The sequence below is a fragment of the Monoraphidium neglectum genome, assembly GCF_000611645.1.
Source record: "Monoraphidium neglectum strain SAG 48.87 unplaced genomic scaffold scaffold00170, whole genome shotgun sequence".
Classification (NCBI taxonomy): Eukaryota; Viridiplantae; Chlorophyta; class Chlorophyceae; order Sphaeropleales; family Selenastraceae; genus Monoraphidium; species Monoraphidium neglectum.
In genome coordinates this window covers 3,069-16,978 of record NW_014013458.1, presented here as the reverse complement: position 1 = coordinate 16,978, position 13,910 = coordinate 3,069, and the positions used below count along the sequence as shown (strand labels likewise).

Genomic DNA, 13,910 nt, shown 5'->3' with positions numbered 1-13,910 from the left:
GGGGGGGGGGGAGGGGCTGCGGCGGGAGCGTCAGGTGGAAGGGTAAGGAATACAGAGGAAGGGAAATGGATTTGGTTGGTGCCGGGGGGATCGGGTGCAGAGCAAACACAGACCCTTAGAAGCAGGGTGAAAGGAGGTGTGTGTTTGGGCGGGGTCGCATATCCAGGTGATTGGCTCAGGTGGTTATGCAGGTTCAAAGGATGGGTTTGAGCCTCGCAAGGCAGTGGGTGGCGTCTAGGCCGGGTGTCTGCAGCTGCATGCCATGCCGCAAGGCCAGCGCTCTGGAACCGAAGGCCCTGTGTCGCAAGAGCGCAGTTCTTGAGTGGCATATGCGGGCCTGTCTGCTGTGGTCGCCCCTCTGCCTGGCTCCAACCCCCATTTATCCTCCACAACGCCACATTGCATCACAGCCATCGCCTTCAAGGCCGCAAGGGAGGCTCAGAAGAAGGAGGCGGAGGCGGCCGCAGCGGCTGCCGCGGCCAGCCAATGACGATGACAGAACGTGCAGGCCGGCGCCACACGGCGCGACTCGTTACGGCGTCGGGCAAAGGAGGCAGCCAGGCGTGCGGCTTGGCTGGCAGGAGTTCGATAGAGCGCGCAGCGGCGTGGCCGTCAGGGCCGCCCTGTGTGGCCCCTGGCCCTGCGGCTCTGCTGCTGCAATGATACTGCGGCGGGTGCCTCCCTAGTTCCGCCGCGTGGTGCACACTTGTGCGGGCGGTGAAGGGCATGTGGCCGTAGGCGCGGCCGCCTGGCCTTTGAATGCGCTCTGCCAGGTGGGCTGATGTGACGCTGAGGTGGCGCACGAGCGGCTGCCTGCTCGCCTTCTGCCAGCTGGTCCCAGCTTCAGGCGCGGGCTTCCATTTTTGGTGCACTTGTTTGCTTGTCGCGCCCGCCTGTTCAATTTTTGCTTGACGATCGCCCGGCCCAGCGTGCCTTGCGGTGTAAATATCAGGTTGTGAGATTTTGCGCACCAGTGCAGATGTAAGCACCCCTACTGGTTGCAGGGGAGTCAGCAGGGGCATGGGCACAGCAGGCACGGTTGTGTATGAGGTGGGTGTGAGGTTGAGCATGGAGCCCTATACAAGCGCTGCGATGGAGGTTGTAGGGGCTGCGCACGGTGTGGCGGCTGCAGGAATGATCGAGCTCTAGCCTGATGGTGTCAACATCCATGTGCACCATGCCTGGGGCGGCTACGTACCCACACTCAGTGGCAGTGCCCGCAACGTGTGCCGCGTTCCCTCAAGCCATCTGCGCAGCGCTCACTGCTTACTTGGCCCGACCTACCCACCTCCCTTCACCCCGTTCTCCCCGCCTTGTGCTCATTGCAGGTCTGCAGAACGAATTGACCAAGCCAGCGCCGCGCCAAGCAACAATACTGTATGTTTGGCCATGCTCGAGCATGTCTGCACTTGCCTGGATCAGCGCAAGCAGTGGCCAAGGGCGGGCGCAGCACGTCCAAAAACGTTGCGGCGACGTGCCAAAAATTGCCAGGTCATCAGGGGCTGTCCTTTCTCTTTTATTGCATGCATGCGTACTGACAGGGTGGACGCATGGACGCATGGATGTGCTGGGGCAGTAGTCCCATGCTAAGGCATTGTGTGAGTGGCCTGATATCCCATGCAGGCAGGCACGTAAGCGCTGGATATTGTCCAGCTCTGTTGCAGCTGCGTACCACATGGATGCGCGTGATCATCACAGACAGATGCAATGTTACATGCCCGGTCTCTCGTATGTCGCAAGTTTGAGACAGACCTATTTGCTCGTGGGCCACCCCTGGCTGGGCCCCCGCGGTTGAGTGCAGGCCACGCACAGCCAGGGCGGGCAGGGCGATGTTGTTGCGATTCCATGCGATGTGTGTGTTGGTGCAGAGGAGATATGACAGAGCGAGATCATGAAACGCGCCGTGCGGCACGAGCCACGCCGGCCGTGACTCTCACCTTGCCGTGATATGCCGCGCGCCTCATCAAGCGCTGCGGCTGTGACGCGCGTTGAGGCCAAATCACCAGAAAAGGTGTGGCGTCGCCCCCAGAAGCCGAAACGGCACACTAGCCAAGCATTCACCTGGCCCGCGCTACAGCAGCGGGTGTTGAGATGGATGGGCCTGACTGAGTCTCTGGAGCGCAAGGACAGGTCCAAGGTGTGTCCCAAGCAACACAGTGTTGCCTGTGCATGTCTACGCTGTTCGAGGTCTCTCACCCCGCGAGCTACTGAACCACCAGTGCGGCGGCAGTCATTGCTGCCGGGTCTTGTTCCCACGCAGGGCAGCCGCCCTGTCCGGGTTTGAACGCGCGGGCAAACGGCCTCAACCCTGATATGTGGGCTGCAGGTGGCAGCAGCGCCGGGAAAGGAAAATGGTCTATGCCAACCGCGCATGCGTGCAGACGGCACGCTGGCGGGGCCACGTTGCACCACCGACATAGCGCGTCCCCAATCCAAAACATGGTTGCCTGAAGAGGCCGAAAAAGAGCGAGCTGGGCTGTAATTGCACTGCACGCAAGCAAAGTGCTCTGCCAGCGCGTGCCGTCGACCTCTTGCAGCCCTTTGCTTGCCCCAAACAGGGTGTGCACCTGTCACGGGCATTAGAGACTGTCCGTCTGATTTTCAGCCGCGGAAAAGCCATCGCGTGCACCCAAACAGCGACCCGCCTCGCTCTCCGCAGGCTGGCCGGCGCGCCTCTGGCGGTCGTGATGCGCTGGTATCTTGTGACGACTCAAGGATTCTACCGGCGTCAAGTATGGGATGCCGCCGACCTGGAGCGTCACCCCATCCACTCAGGCCAGCACGGTCTGGTGGGCGGCAGCGGCCCTGCGGCTCGCGGCCATGCGGCTCCTGCTGGCGGTCGCACGAGACGCCAGGTCCGGGGTGCCGCCGCCGCCCTCGTGCTCGTCGTCCTCGGGCCCCACCGGGGGCTTGGTCTTCTGGTCTGAGAGGGTGGCAGCAAGTGTTGAACGATTCAAGCCAAGTGTCAGCCTTGACGCTCACCAGTGCTTTCACAGCACAAACACATGGTGGCTATCCGTTGCACACTGAATCGAGCATTGGCGACATGGCCTAGCTTGCTCTGCCGCCGTGCGCAACACCCTCGTTGCAGTCTGTACACTAGATTGACCACCACCTGCTGATTAGCATGACTGCCGGTCAACACAAGACCGCTCAGCTTTGGCCGCGCGCCCTGCATATTCATAGCATATATATGGTGATTAACTCCTGAGCAAGGGCTCACCAAAGTAGTAGGTCACGTAGGGGCCGTCGTAGTTGTCCTCAGCCATTGTCTGGTGGGGGCAGGGCGCAGGGGCGGTGGATGTGGGTGGGCCATGGCCAGGCTATCAGATGACAGCACCAGATGGAGCGCAGCAAGCATGGCGCATTCCAGCACATTCCACTTCGGCTTGCAATCCAGCAGACACACACTACAGGCGACCCAGAGTTGGCTCCGGTGCGACCGATGTCATCCAGGTCAGCCGCGCGACCCTCCTACCTCGAAGCGTGCGCTGAACACGGGGGGCGTGGAGTAGATGAGGACTGCCAGCTCCTGCTCCGGGCTGGAGGGCTTGTGGCTGCTGTACCTGGGGGGTTGGCAGGGGGGCCGCCAGGGGGAGAGGGGCGAGGGAGATGGAGGCGTGACCCCGGGGACAAGAACCTTGCATGATGGGCACGCTCGTAGGCAGTGTCAAGGGCAACCCAGGGGCGGGGGTGCACGTCTGGCCTCGTCGTGCCTTCCCCAGCTGACTGACCGAGCGGGTGCGCAGCTCGCCACGACCGAGTCCTCGTGGCCCCGGATGGCTCGTGCCTGAAGTGCTGTGTAGCCATGGTCCTTGCATGGCAGATGACGGTGAACCACACTCACACACACGCACGAGCCACCAGCTGCTGATCTGCCCACGCACGCATGCGCGCGCACACACACACATACACACGCACACACACACTGCAAGCTCACCTGGCTGTGTCAACGAAGCGGTTGGCAAAGTGCTGCCCCACACGCACGGCATCCAGGGTGTGGGGGACCTTTGGGGCGTAGGGTCGGAGCGGGTAAGATTATCGTGGTGAGGAATGTTTTCCAATTTGGTGACAAGTATGAGGGGTGCACGCCAAAAAGAGAGCGCTTGCTGGCCATTGCGTGGGCTGCTGGCCTCAAGCAGACATGCAGTGGTGACGAGAGCCCATATCAGCGGCACAGACGGAATCAAGGGTGGTCACCGGGCCCCAACATGCGCCCCGCCTACCCCCGCCTTCGTTTTCGGCCGCATACCTCGATCATCCCAAACTCGCTTGTTGGCTTCTCCGGGTGCCATTGGGTGCCTGACGGATGAAGAGAAGACACAGAAACAGTGCAGACAAGTGAGAGTGTGAGCAACAGGCCGCGGCAACCGGGTGGGTGGGCGCGGGATGGGCATGAGCCGGGCGCATGATGCGTGCACTGCAGCCCTCTGCAGGTTACCGCCAGCCTGGGGCGACTGCGTCCACCCCACCACACACCTCATAATAAATCCTCCCTTGATCCGTGGCTCCTACTTTCGACACGCTGTGATCCCCCCAACGCACCAAAGCCACCACCAGCACCCACCCCCTCACCCGTGAAGGGGTACTTCTTGGCCTCCACCGTTGAGATGTACTCGAGCCCCTTGCGATCCTTGGAGGTGGTGAGCACGTTGAACCACTCCCCCAGGAGCGGCCAGCGCTGGTAGTGGTGCGGGGGGATGCCGTACTCGTGGTTCTGCATCGCGATGTTCAGCTTGTCGTCCTGCAGCTTGGCCACCAGGTCAGACTGCCGGGGCAAACACCGGCATCAAGTTTGAAAAGGCAAGGGGGGGGGAGGTGTGGTCACATGTCCTGCTCGGCCCTGCTGCGCTCAGGGTGGTGGTACGCCGCGCGTTCTGGCACATCCGGCCGTGAGGGGCTGGTGCTACGGCGGCCACACATGGCAGGGTGGTGAGTCAGCCCACCCGCATCAACATGCGACACTGCGCAGCTGCTAGTATCGCCTCCCAAACTTGACCCCCCCGCAAACACTCACACCATCGCCTCCCCCTCTTTCTCAAGATGGGACATGCACGGGGCGAGCAGGGCACCACAACAGCAGAGCAAAACTTTGCGCCCCGCCCCACCGGCAGGTCCTTGAGGGTGCGGCTGGTGTTGGCCGCCGCTGTGAAGATGAGTGTGCTGGGCTGCGTCACCGCGTCCGTCTCCACCAGCAGGTCGTTGCGGCTCACGTTGGCCGCCAGGATGTGCAGCAGCTGGTGGCCCAGGCAGGTGCCGTGGATCTGAATGGGGAGCAACAGGTTTGAGATGAAGTGGCCTGGTGTTGCGCTGATAAATGCCGATGTGCGTATCAGTGGGTGAGATGGGCAAGAGCTGGTTTGGAATCCGAGTCTGCTGGTTCGGTGTGGGACTGCTCCATGGAAAAAGCAGGGTAAGAGGCACCGGCCTCTGCTGAAACACGAAACCCCCGCCTGCACCGCTCAGAGCAGGCCCGCGCATTCAGTTGGCAGCCCGCAGCCTGCTGCCCATACAAGCAGGGCCTCTCTTGTCCTGTACTTGCATGCCCCGCCGGCTGCCAGCTTCGCCTCCAGACACCCACCGGGAAGGGGTTGCCCGCCTCATTGGCCTGCACAGCCCAGTTGAACAGCTTGCGGGCCGCAATCACGTAGGGTGAGTCCAGCCACAGCCATGTCAGGCCGCCCTGGGGGTCGGGGGAGGACGGGTGTGCGAGGTCAAAAATCAGGTGTGTTGGTGGATGATCGGCAAGGAGCATGAGGATGTGCGATGATGGATGCCACCGTTGTGTCAGTTGAGGCAGGGATGCCATGGTTTCCATGTAATCGGGCGTGTTGTAACGCAGGCAACGCCCAGACAGTCGGTCACCCCTGTATGGCAAAATTAGAAATTGTTGCCGCCATGGGCGGACCTTGCACTTCGTGTTGAGCAATGCTGGGAATTCGCGGCATCTGACACCAACTGCACAGCAAATCGAGTCGTGCAGTCAAATTGTCTGAAACCCCGCTGCCCAAGCCAGGCCAAAAACCACCCATACTCTACTACGACGCATGGCTTCACCACAGATCGATTTTGCTTGCACACCACTTGCACACCAGATGCAAAAGCCAGCCCCCCCCTCCCCTCATGAAAGTTGGCTGCAAAATCCGTTGACCTGCTCAAGCCACAACCTCGACAGCGCCACACCTCACTTGTGAAGAGGCTTTCAGGCAGCCAAACCCTCATGACTAAACCAATATCACCGTGGGTTGCCTAAAGCAGCCACCGCGCTCCGTCCGCGCCGGTACTCACCGCGAATACGAGGCCGTTGACGCTCTTGAACAGGCGGTGCAGCTCCGCGTCAGACGCGTAGAACCTGGCGGGATGGTGGGGTGAGAGGGGACCTTTGGAGGCAGCGACAGGATGTGGAGGTTTCCGGGATGGTCTGCATGCTCAGCAGGAGCAGCCCCTCCACGCGGGCGCTTGCACGTCATGCAGCGCCGTACACGGGGCAGGCAAAGGCCCCGGCCCTTGGGGCCTCCCACTCATGGACGTGTTGATGAGTGGCGGGAGGGCCCCAGCGTCGCTACTTGGGGTGCCGGCGTGCTGTTGAACACCCACACTGTCCCCCTGTGAGATTTGCTGGCGGCGCTGCTTCCGACATACAGGCGTGGCGCGCCAGCAGAGATAAGAAGCCTTCCATCATTGCCGATTTGCCCTTCACTGCTTCCCACCACCCACCTGATGGGGGCGACACGGCCGCCAGCTGCCTCCACCCACTTCACATAGCTGTGGCATTGAATCACAGCATTGCATCAAACCGGAGTGTCAGGTTTGCCAATCGCAACCCCTTTGAAATCGTGAATGTCAATATCTTGGTGGGTTGGCAGACACTATTTCCGAGAGTGCCATGGCGGTCAAGAGGTCAACAGCACACTCTGCAGGCGTGCGGCACCGCCAGTCCACAGCGTGAAATAATCCACGAGTCGCCCTTAACCCCGCAACAACCCACCTGGCTCCAATGTACGATCTGCGTGCAACGAGGTAAGACAGCATGCGGCGTCAACACACGTATGACTGGCGAACTGACTCCGCATGCTTGCATGCGTTTGAGGTCTGGTGCGCGTGCGCCGTGTGCGCCAGACGCGCCCTGTTGCGAGCAGCTGCCCATGCAGCCTTGGTTGTTGCAAGTGCGTGAGCTTACTCACCGGCCGGGGCACTCGGTACAGGGCTGTGTAAGGATGCCAATGATTGGTTCGGTGTTCTTGTAGCCACTGGCTGCGGTGCTGCTGCGCATGCCCTGGCGCGCGGTGTGCACGAGCCTCGCCACACCCGCCTGCTCCTCCCGGATTGCGTGCAGGCTTGGGTCAGGGCGCGCTGCGCCGCATGCCGCGATCAGCAGTGCCAATGCCAAAAAGATGATTGGCTTCATGATCAACCACCTTCCCGTATCGAGCTGCTGGATCGGTGTGGCGGCGAGGTGTCAGGTGATCAATTGGCTCGAGCTGCCAGCGCGCTGAGTTCCGCAAGCTGGATAAGCAACTGCCCGGGCCTAACGCTGCGCATACAAATCGCCGAAGAGCAATCGAGAACGGTTCAAGGGCGTGTCCATGGCACCGCGCAGCATCTCTTTGGGAGATGCTGCTGAAGGGCGAAGCTGCACAGGGAGTGTGCATGTGCTCACCCCCCTGCTGTGATGGCGTAATCGCAACTGCTGGGGATCAGCACATGCTTTGTAGCAGTATGTACCTGCAGATAAGAATGCCAAATGGCACTAATGACATACATCCAGATACCGTACGCGGCGTGGCGCCGCTACCCCGTGTTGCATGGCCGCTAGGCCGCAGGCTGGAGCTTCAGCCGCATCACACATGACATTGGCGGCGCCGCTGCGACCCCAGTGCGCATGGGCCATGTACGTACAAATGCGCCATGCATGCACAATTACAATTCACGAGCCGCGATGCGTGCGGCTTGGACAATCATGCTATGTACGGCTGTGTGCGGTCATTGTGACTGCAACTGCATGCTGGGCAGCTGCTGGGTTGGCTGCCGCAGCAGCATGAGAGGCTCAGCGGGTTTGCACGCCTGCACCCGATGTCGACAACCGATGCAGGCCACGATCCTCTCGTCTGCCCAACCTTATAAGCTTTACGTTGTGCCTGCAGCTGGATTGGTCGCGAGAGCCTGCCGGCTTGCCACCCTCAGCGTCACGCAAGCTACAGACGAGTGCGCATGCGCGAGGCCTGCACGTGTGTGCTTATGTTTTGGTGTTTGTGTGCGTGTAGTGTTTTGGTCCCTCTGTCTTCGCATCTGCATGCGCAAAATTGGAAGAGAATGTGTGTATGTGTGTGTTTGTGAGTGTATGTGCGTGTGTGTGCGTGCGTGGGCTCGCACGTGCGCCCACACATGTCATGTGTGGATTCTGCATGTGCGTTAGTTTCAAACACGTATGCATGTATGTTTACAAATGATTGTGTGCAAGTGTGCGCGCATGTATGCAGGCTTGTGAGTGTGCGTGCGCACTGCTGGTCCGTAAGGTCAGTTGGTCAGTGCGCTCAAATCAGATGGTGGTGCACGCTTCGCGGCTAGCAACAGCAGCTGCTCACAACACGGCCAGTGGGCGGCGACGCCCTCCTTCACGCCAGCTCATGGCGGTTTCGCTTGCTGCCAGACTCTACGCGAGCTTGGATGCTGTCTCGTCGGTTTCCTGTTCAGAAACACACTGGCATTAACAATGCCTGCTGGACCAGTCACGACTTGTACCCCAGTGCAGGACTGTACTCATCACTTGCCATCGCCCAGGTGTGTAAGCCAGCGTACTCACGCCTCAATTGTATTCGATTCAGCGATTTATTGTTTGTGACCAAATTGCCGCGATGTATCACTCGCGTGCAAGTGGATGGATCTGCACAAGCGCGCGGAGAGGAATGTTTTCCCCGTGACTTTGTGGCCGATGGAAAAGTATCAAATGGTAGCATTTTCTCAACTGCGCCTCTCAGCGCAGTGGCGCACATCGTAGCGGAGCGAGCGGCTGCGCAGCACGCACAGCAGCAGCTGCTGCAGCAGAGCACAACCAAGCCCCAGACGAGCCTGCGCGCCCGGCAGTCCCGGTGATGCGCGTACCCGTGAAGACCCTGCTGGGCCAGCAGCTGCTGGTGGACGTGCCAGACTATGGGACTGTTGCAGACCTGGCAAGGCGTGTTTCGGGGGCGCAAGGCGCCTGCCGTCTATTCTTTGAGGTGCGGGGACGAAGCCTTCTTGTATGCGCCTAGGCAATGGGCCTCACTGCAGCATCCCAAAGGTTGACCCAATATGATAGATCGGGTTGCTTGCACGAAACCCTGCTCGCCAGCGACGGCACCCCGGTGCCACCACTGCTGCTGCCGCGAATGGGTAGGGGCGGCGTGCCCAGCCAAGGCAGCTGGGCTCCCTTGAAGGCCACAGCAATGCAGAGTGTAGCTGGAACCCTGTTATCTTGTTGATCCCCAATTGAGCCCCCACTTGCGTGATCTTTGTGTAGGGGGCGGAGCTGGCGCCGCCGTCAGCGCCATTGCGGGAGGCGCTGGACGGTTTGGAGGCTGCTGGGCCGAACGCCCATGTGGTGGGTGTCGCGGGTGGGGCCGTGTGTGGAACGGGCCGTGGGCCCTGCTGTGGTGGCAATTCGAATGCAGGATGAACGTGCGGACAGTAGGCACATACCTTGGTGTTCCTCTTTGTGCGTGTGGACCCGCGCATTGCAACGTGGCCTTCCCAGCCCCTTGCATGAAGAGCAGCTCGCCTTTTGCCATTGCAACCTTCACAGGTTGCGCTGCCTGTGGCAGGCAGGGGGCGCCGTCAGGCATCCAAGGCTGCGGAGCAGGCGCAGCATCTGCAGCGCAGTGCGGCCTCAGATGAAAGACCTCATGGTCAGCCTCCCACTGGTCAAAGCCAGCACAAGGAGCGGCCACGTGAAGCAGCGATACAGAAGGGTGCTGAGATAATATCCATCGACTGCAGCAGCGATGAGGAGATGGGGGTGGGCGGCGGCGGCGGCGGTAAGCTGGGCAGCTGCCGTCAGCCTGCGCACACTGGTGCTGCACCTGCTCCGGTGGCCGCCACGCCTGCTGCAGAACCGGCGTCCCCGCTGCCTGGCGGCTGCGGTGGTGGTGCTGCTGCAGGGCGCGGCCGCGGCCAGCCTCGTAGCCCGCTTGACACGCTGCTGCCTGGCTTCGCCTCGCGTCCAAACTTCTCACCCCTGCTGCGCCGCAACGCCGGTGGCCGCGGCGGCCGCGGCGGCGGCCTGGGGGCGCTGATGGCTGGCAGCGGAGCGGAGGGCAGAGGGGATGCAGACGGCGACGGCTCAGCAGCAGCAGAGCGTGGCGGGTCTGGCGTGGCGGCTTTTGCGGGTGGCTGCGGGTTTTTTGAGGAGGGTCCCGCGCCGGCCGAGGCCGGCGGCGCGGGGGCAGAGGGGGAGGCGGAGCGCGCGGCGGTCGGCCTTGGCCTGGCGCCCGCGCGGCGCGCTGGCCCGGGCCCTGTTCAGGGGCGGACGTTACTGCAGCAACACCTGATGGTGGCAGCCGAGGAGGCGGAGGCAGAGAGGGCTGCAGCCATGGCCCGAGAGCAGCAGCAGCCGCCCGCTGCCATTCCGCCGCCTCCTGTACCCCGGGGCCAGGCCCAGCGGCGAACGGGCAACCCAGCGTCGACGTCGGCCGCGGCCTCGGCGCTGTGGGCGGATCTGGCTGCTGAATTCAGGGGGGCCAGTAGTGGTGACGAAGGGAAACCGCCGTTGCCGGCAGATTGCGCAGTACAGCGGCAGTTTGAAGGGCAGCGCGAACTTGGCGCAATCGCGGGGGTCCCTCCAGCGACGACGCCAAGTGACGCTGGAGCAGCTGGGACAGCAACAGCGGCGGCACGACCAGGAGCAGCCACAGCAGGAGCACGCAGCGACACAGGGACGGGCGTGCAAGCAGGGCCGGGTGAACAAGCAGGAGCGCAGGTGGCGGAGGAGGAGGAGGATGGTGAGGCGCCCCTGGCGCTGCGCCTGCACCGTGGTGATCTGACGCCTGCGGAGCGCAGGGCCCTGGACGCGCTGCCGCTGCCACCCTGCCTGGAGCGCCTGCTGCGTGTGTTTGGCGCGGCGGCGTCGTGGCAGGGGTTTGTGACCCGGCAGCACATGGCGATGACGTGGGGCAACACCAGGGCGCACGTCGCAGGGCTGCTGCCAGAGGTGGGCTTTGCCACTGGGTTTTGAGTGGATGCCCACGTGCTTGTGGCATGCGGGGAGGCTTCCCGCGTCGGGAGAGGGTGTGGTTTCATGCGATGGTGTGGGTCAGCCCAGATGACATGGGAGCCCCAGGGGTCCCAATTTCCCCAACTCCACAACCACGTCACAGCCCGACTCTCAGTCACGCCTGGCTCGTGCAACGATCCCTGCTAGTTGCCTGCTGCTCACCCCCCGGTCCTCGCTCTCCGCCGCCCCCACCCCGGCCATTTCGCATCACCCCCTGTACGCCGCAACATTCCAGGTGGATCCCAGCCCCCTCGATGTGCTTCTGATGGCGGAGCTGGCCCCCCACTGCGCCGCCATCCTCGAGGCGGACCCGCGCCTATGGCGCGCCCTCGACGCGGCGCACCCACCCACAGACCTCGACTCTGCCAGGGGGGCTCCTCACGGCGGCGGCGACGGCAGCAATGCCGCACAAGCAGCTGCAGGCGTGGGTGCGGGGGCTGAGGTGGCAGGCGGCGTGCTGGAGGGGCTCGATGACCTGGCGCTGCTCTTCGAAATCACAGACCCGGGGGGACCACGGGCCGGCGCCACAAGCACGGCGCCGGCCGCGGACGGCAGCAGCAGAGGCAGGGGCAGCGGGCGGGGCCGCGGCCGCGGCACCGCAGCTGGCAGACGCAGAGCCCGCGATGGCGACGGCGGCGAGGGGTCGGCGGAGGTTGGGCGGCAGGTGGCCTCGGAGGAGGCAGGGGAGGCGGTCGCTGTTGGTGCCAGCCCGGATACAGTGGCGGGAGCGGGGGCGCACGACGCCGCCTGCAGTGGTGTCGGCTCAGCTGCAGAGCCCGCTGCTGTTGTGAAGCAGGAGGGTGGGGCCGACCACGATCCACTGCCCCCGCAGCCAGTGCCAGCGCCCGGGCCGCCGCCTCGCCGCACACCGCTGGCGGGTAAGCGGGTACTCGCGCGCCGCACGGCCGCGTTCCGCCGTGCGCTGGCGCACGCATTGTTGTTGGTGCACGCGAGGTTCACTGCACGGCTGCTGGCTGGCGGCGATGGTGCGGCGCGTGGGCGGCGGGTTCAAGGTGGTGCAGAGGGGCATGCACCAGCATCAGCAGCAGCAACAGCAGCAGCATTGGCAGCAGCGGTGGCAGGAGGAGCAGCAGATGATGGAGGGGCAGCAGCAGTGGCGAGAGCAGCAGCAGTGGCAGGAACTGGCGGCGGAAGCGGAGGCGATCAAGACGCTGTCGTGGCAAGACAGGGGGAGGCGAGCACATGCAGCCAGGCAACGCCAGCACGCACCCGGCGCGGCAGGGCGGACGGCAAGGGCAGGGGGCGCGTCAAGCCGCCAGCCGACGCGCGCGGCGGAAGAGCACAGTCTGTGCCCTGCATCGAAGCGCCGGCCAAGGCCCCAGCAGCCGCGGCAGAGGCGGGCAAGCCCGTTCCGTGTGTGCGGCGGCAGCCCGGCAGGGCCGCGGCGGCCAAGGGGCGCGAACAAGCGCGACGGCAGCAGCAGCTGCTGGGTGATGCGGATGACTCATCCCAGTCTGACAAGGAGTGCGACGATGAGGGTCGTAAGGATGAGGATGGGGCTGGTGCGGGCAGCCAGGAGGAGGCAGCGGCCGCGCATCCCAACAAGCGGCGGCGTCAGCAGCGAGAACAGCAGCAGGAGGATGCTGTGCAGGAAACAGCAACAGACAGCGCTCGGCGCGGCCCCAAGCGGCCGCGGGCTGCGGCCGGCCAGGCCTCCTCGCCCGCACCATCGCCTCGACGTCGGCGACGGACGGGGGCTGTGCAGCAGGGCGGCGGCGCTGGAGAGCAAGGCGCAGCAGCAGAAGGTGATGGTGGCGGTGTCGATGACGCCGCCGATGCTGGCGCTCCCTGGGACCCCATCGCCAAGCGCGGGCGGTGGCACCCCCTGTTCCACCCCTCCAGTGTCACCCTGGGTGACCTCCGCTCGGCGGCCGCCGCCCACCGCCGATGGCTGTCCTCCCGCCTCCGCCTCCGCGGCGCGGCCTTCGAGGCAGCAGACGCTGCTGGGGCGGGCGGCGGCGCGGCCGCGGCAGCGGGGGAGCGAGAGGGCATTGGGGACGGCAGGGCGCCGCCAGCGCCGCCGCGGGTGGTGAAGCGGGCGGCGCGGTGCTGTGACACCTCGCAGCTCGACCCCGAGGCGTTCCTGCAACACCTGAAATCACTTCCCTGGTGAGGGGAGGGGGGCTGGGAATCCACACGGCGTATGCTTCTTTTGCGGCAGAACACGGGGGCAGGATATCAGGGTTTGTGGGGCGCATGCGCTCTGCCACGCTTGTGAACAGTACGGTGGGGTTGTCTTCTCAAGCACACAGTCAAATAGGGATCACGGCTTAAGGTTGGGCCTTTTCAAGCACATGATCAAATACAAGGGGTGTCATTGAGGCGCTCGGCTTCTTGGTGCTCGTAACTAAGAGTGTTGAGCGTTGTCATGGGCACATTTCAAATGCTGATGCCAATTCTGAACACTCTGTGGCTGGTTGATGGCCTTGGTCATAACCTTGATCCCCAACCCCAACCCTGCAGGTACGACGGGCAGGTGGCGCACGAGAGGGAGATCCCGGCCAGGGCAGCACGCCACGTGATGCCGCGTGCGCAGCTGGCGCCGACGACGGCGGCTGCGCTGGCGGCGCGCGGGATCACATTGGGCGTGCCCGAGAATGGCGGCGGCGGCGGCGACGGGGAAGCAGCACCAGCGGCGCTA

At 63.6% G+C, this 13,910-nt stretch overlaps 1 protein-coding gene across 1 annotated transcript; it reads right to left on the bottom strand.

The window, feature by feature from the left end:
* Positions 1–2,771: 2,771 nt before the first annotated feature.
* On the bottom strand, positions 2,772–7,273 carry MNEG_1646 (gamma-glutamyl hydrolase; the record flags this gene model as incomplete). Its single annotated transcript, XM_014049874.1, has 12 exons — positions 2,772–2,923; positions 3,224–3,272; positions 3,479–3,566; positions 3,941–4,008; positions 4,253–4,302; positions 4,576–4,768; positions 5,109–5,264; positions 5,582–5,683; positions 6,289–6,352; positions 6,718–6,765; positions 6,989–7,006; positions 7,185–7,273. The coding sequence occupies 12 exons, from the start codon at positions 7,271–7,273 to the stop codon at positions 2,772–2,774; spliced, it is 1,077 nt and encodes a 358-aa protein (XP_013905328.1).
* Between the last annotated feature and the right edge of the window lie 6,637 nt (positions 7,274–13,910).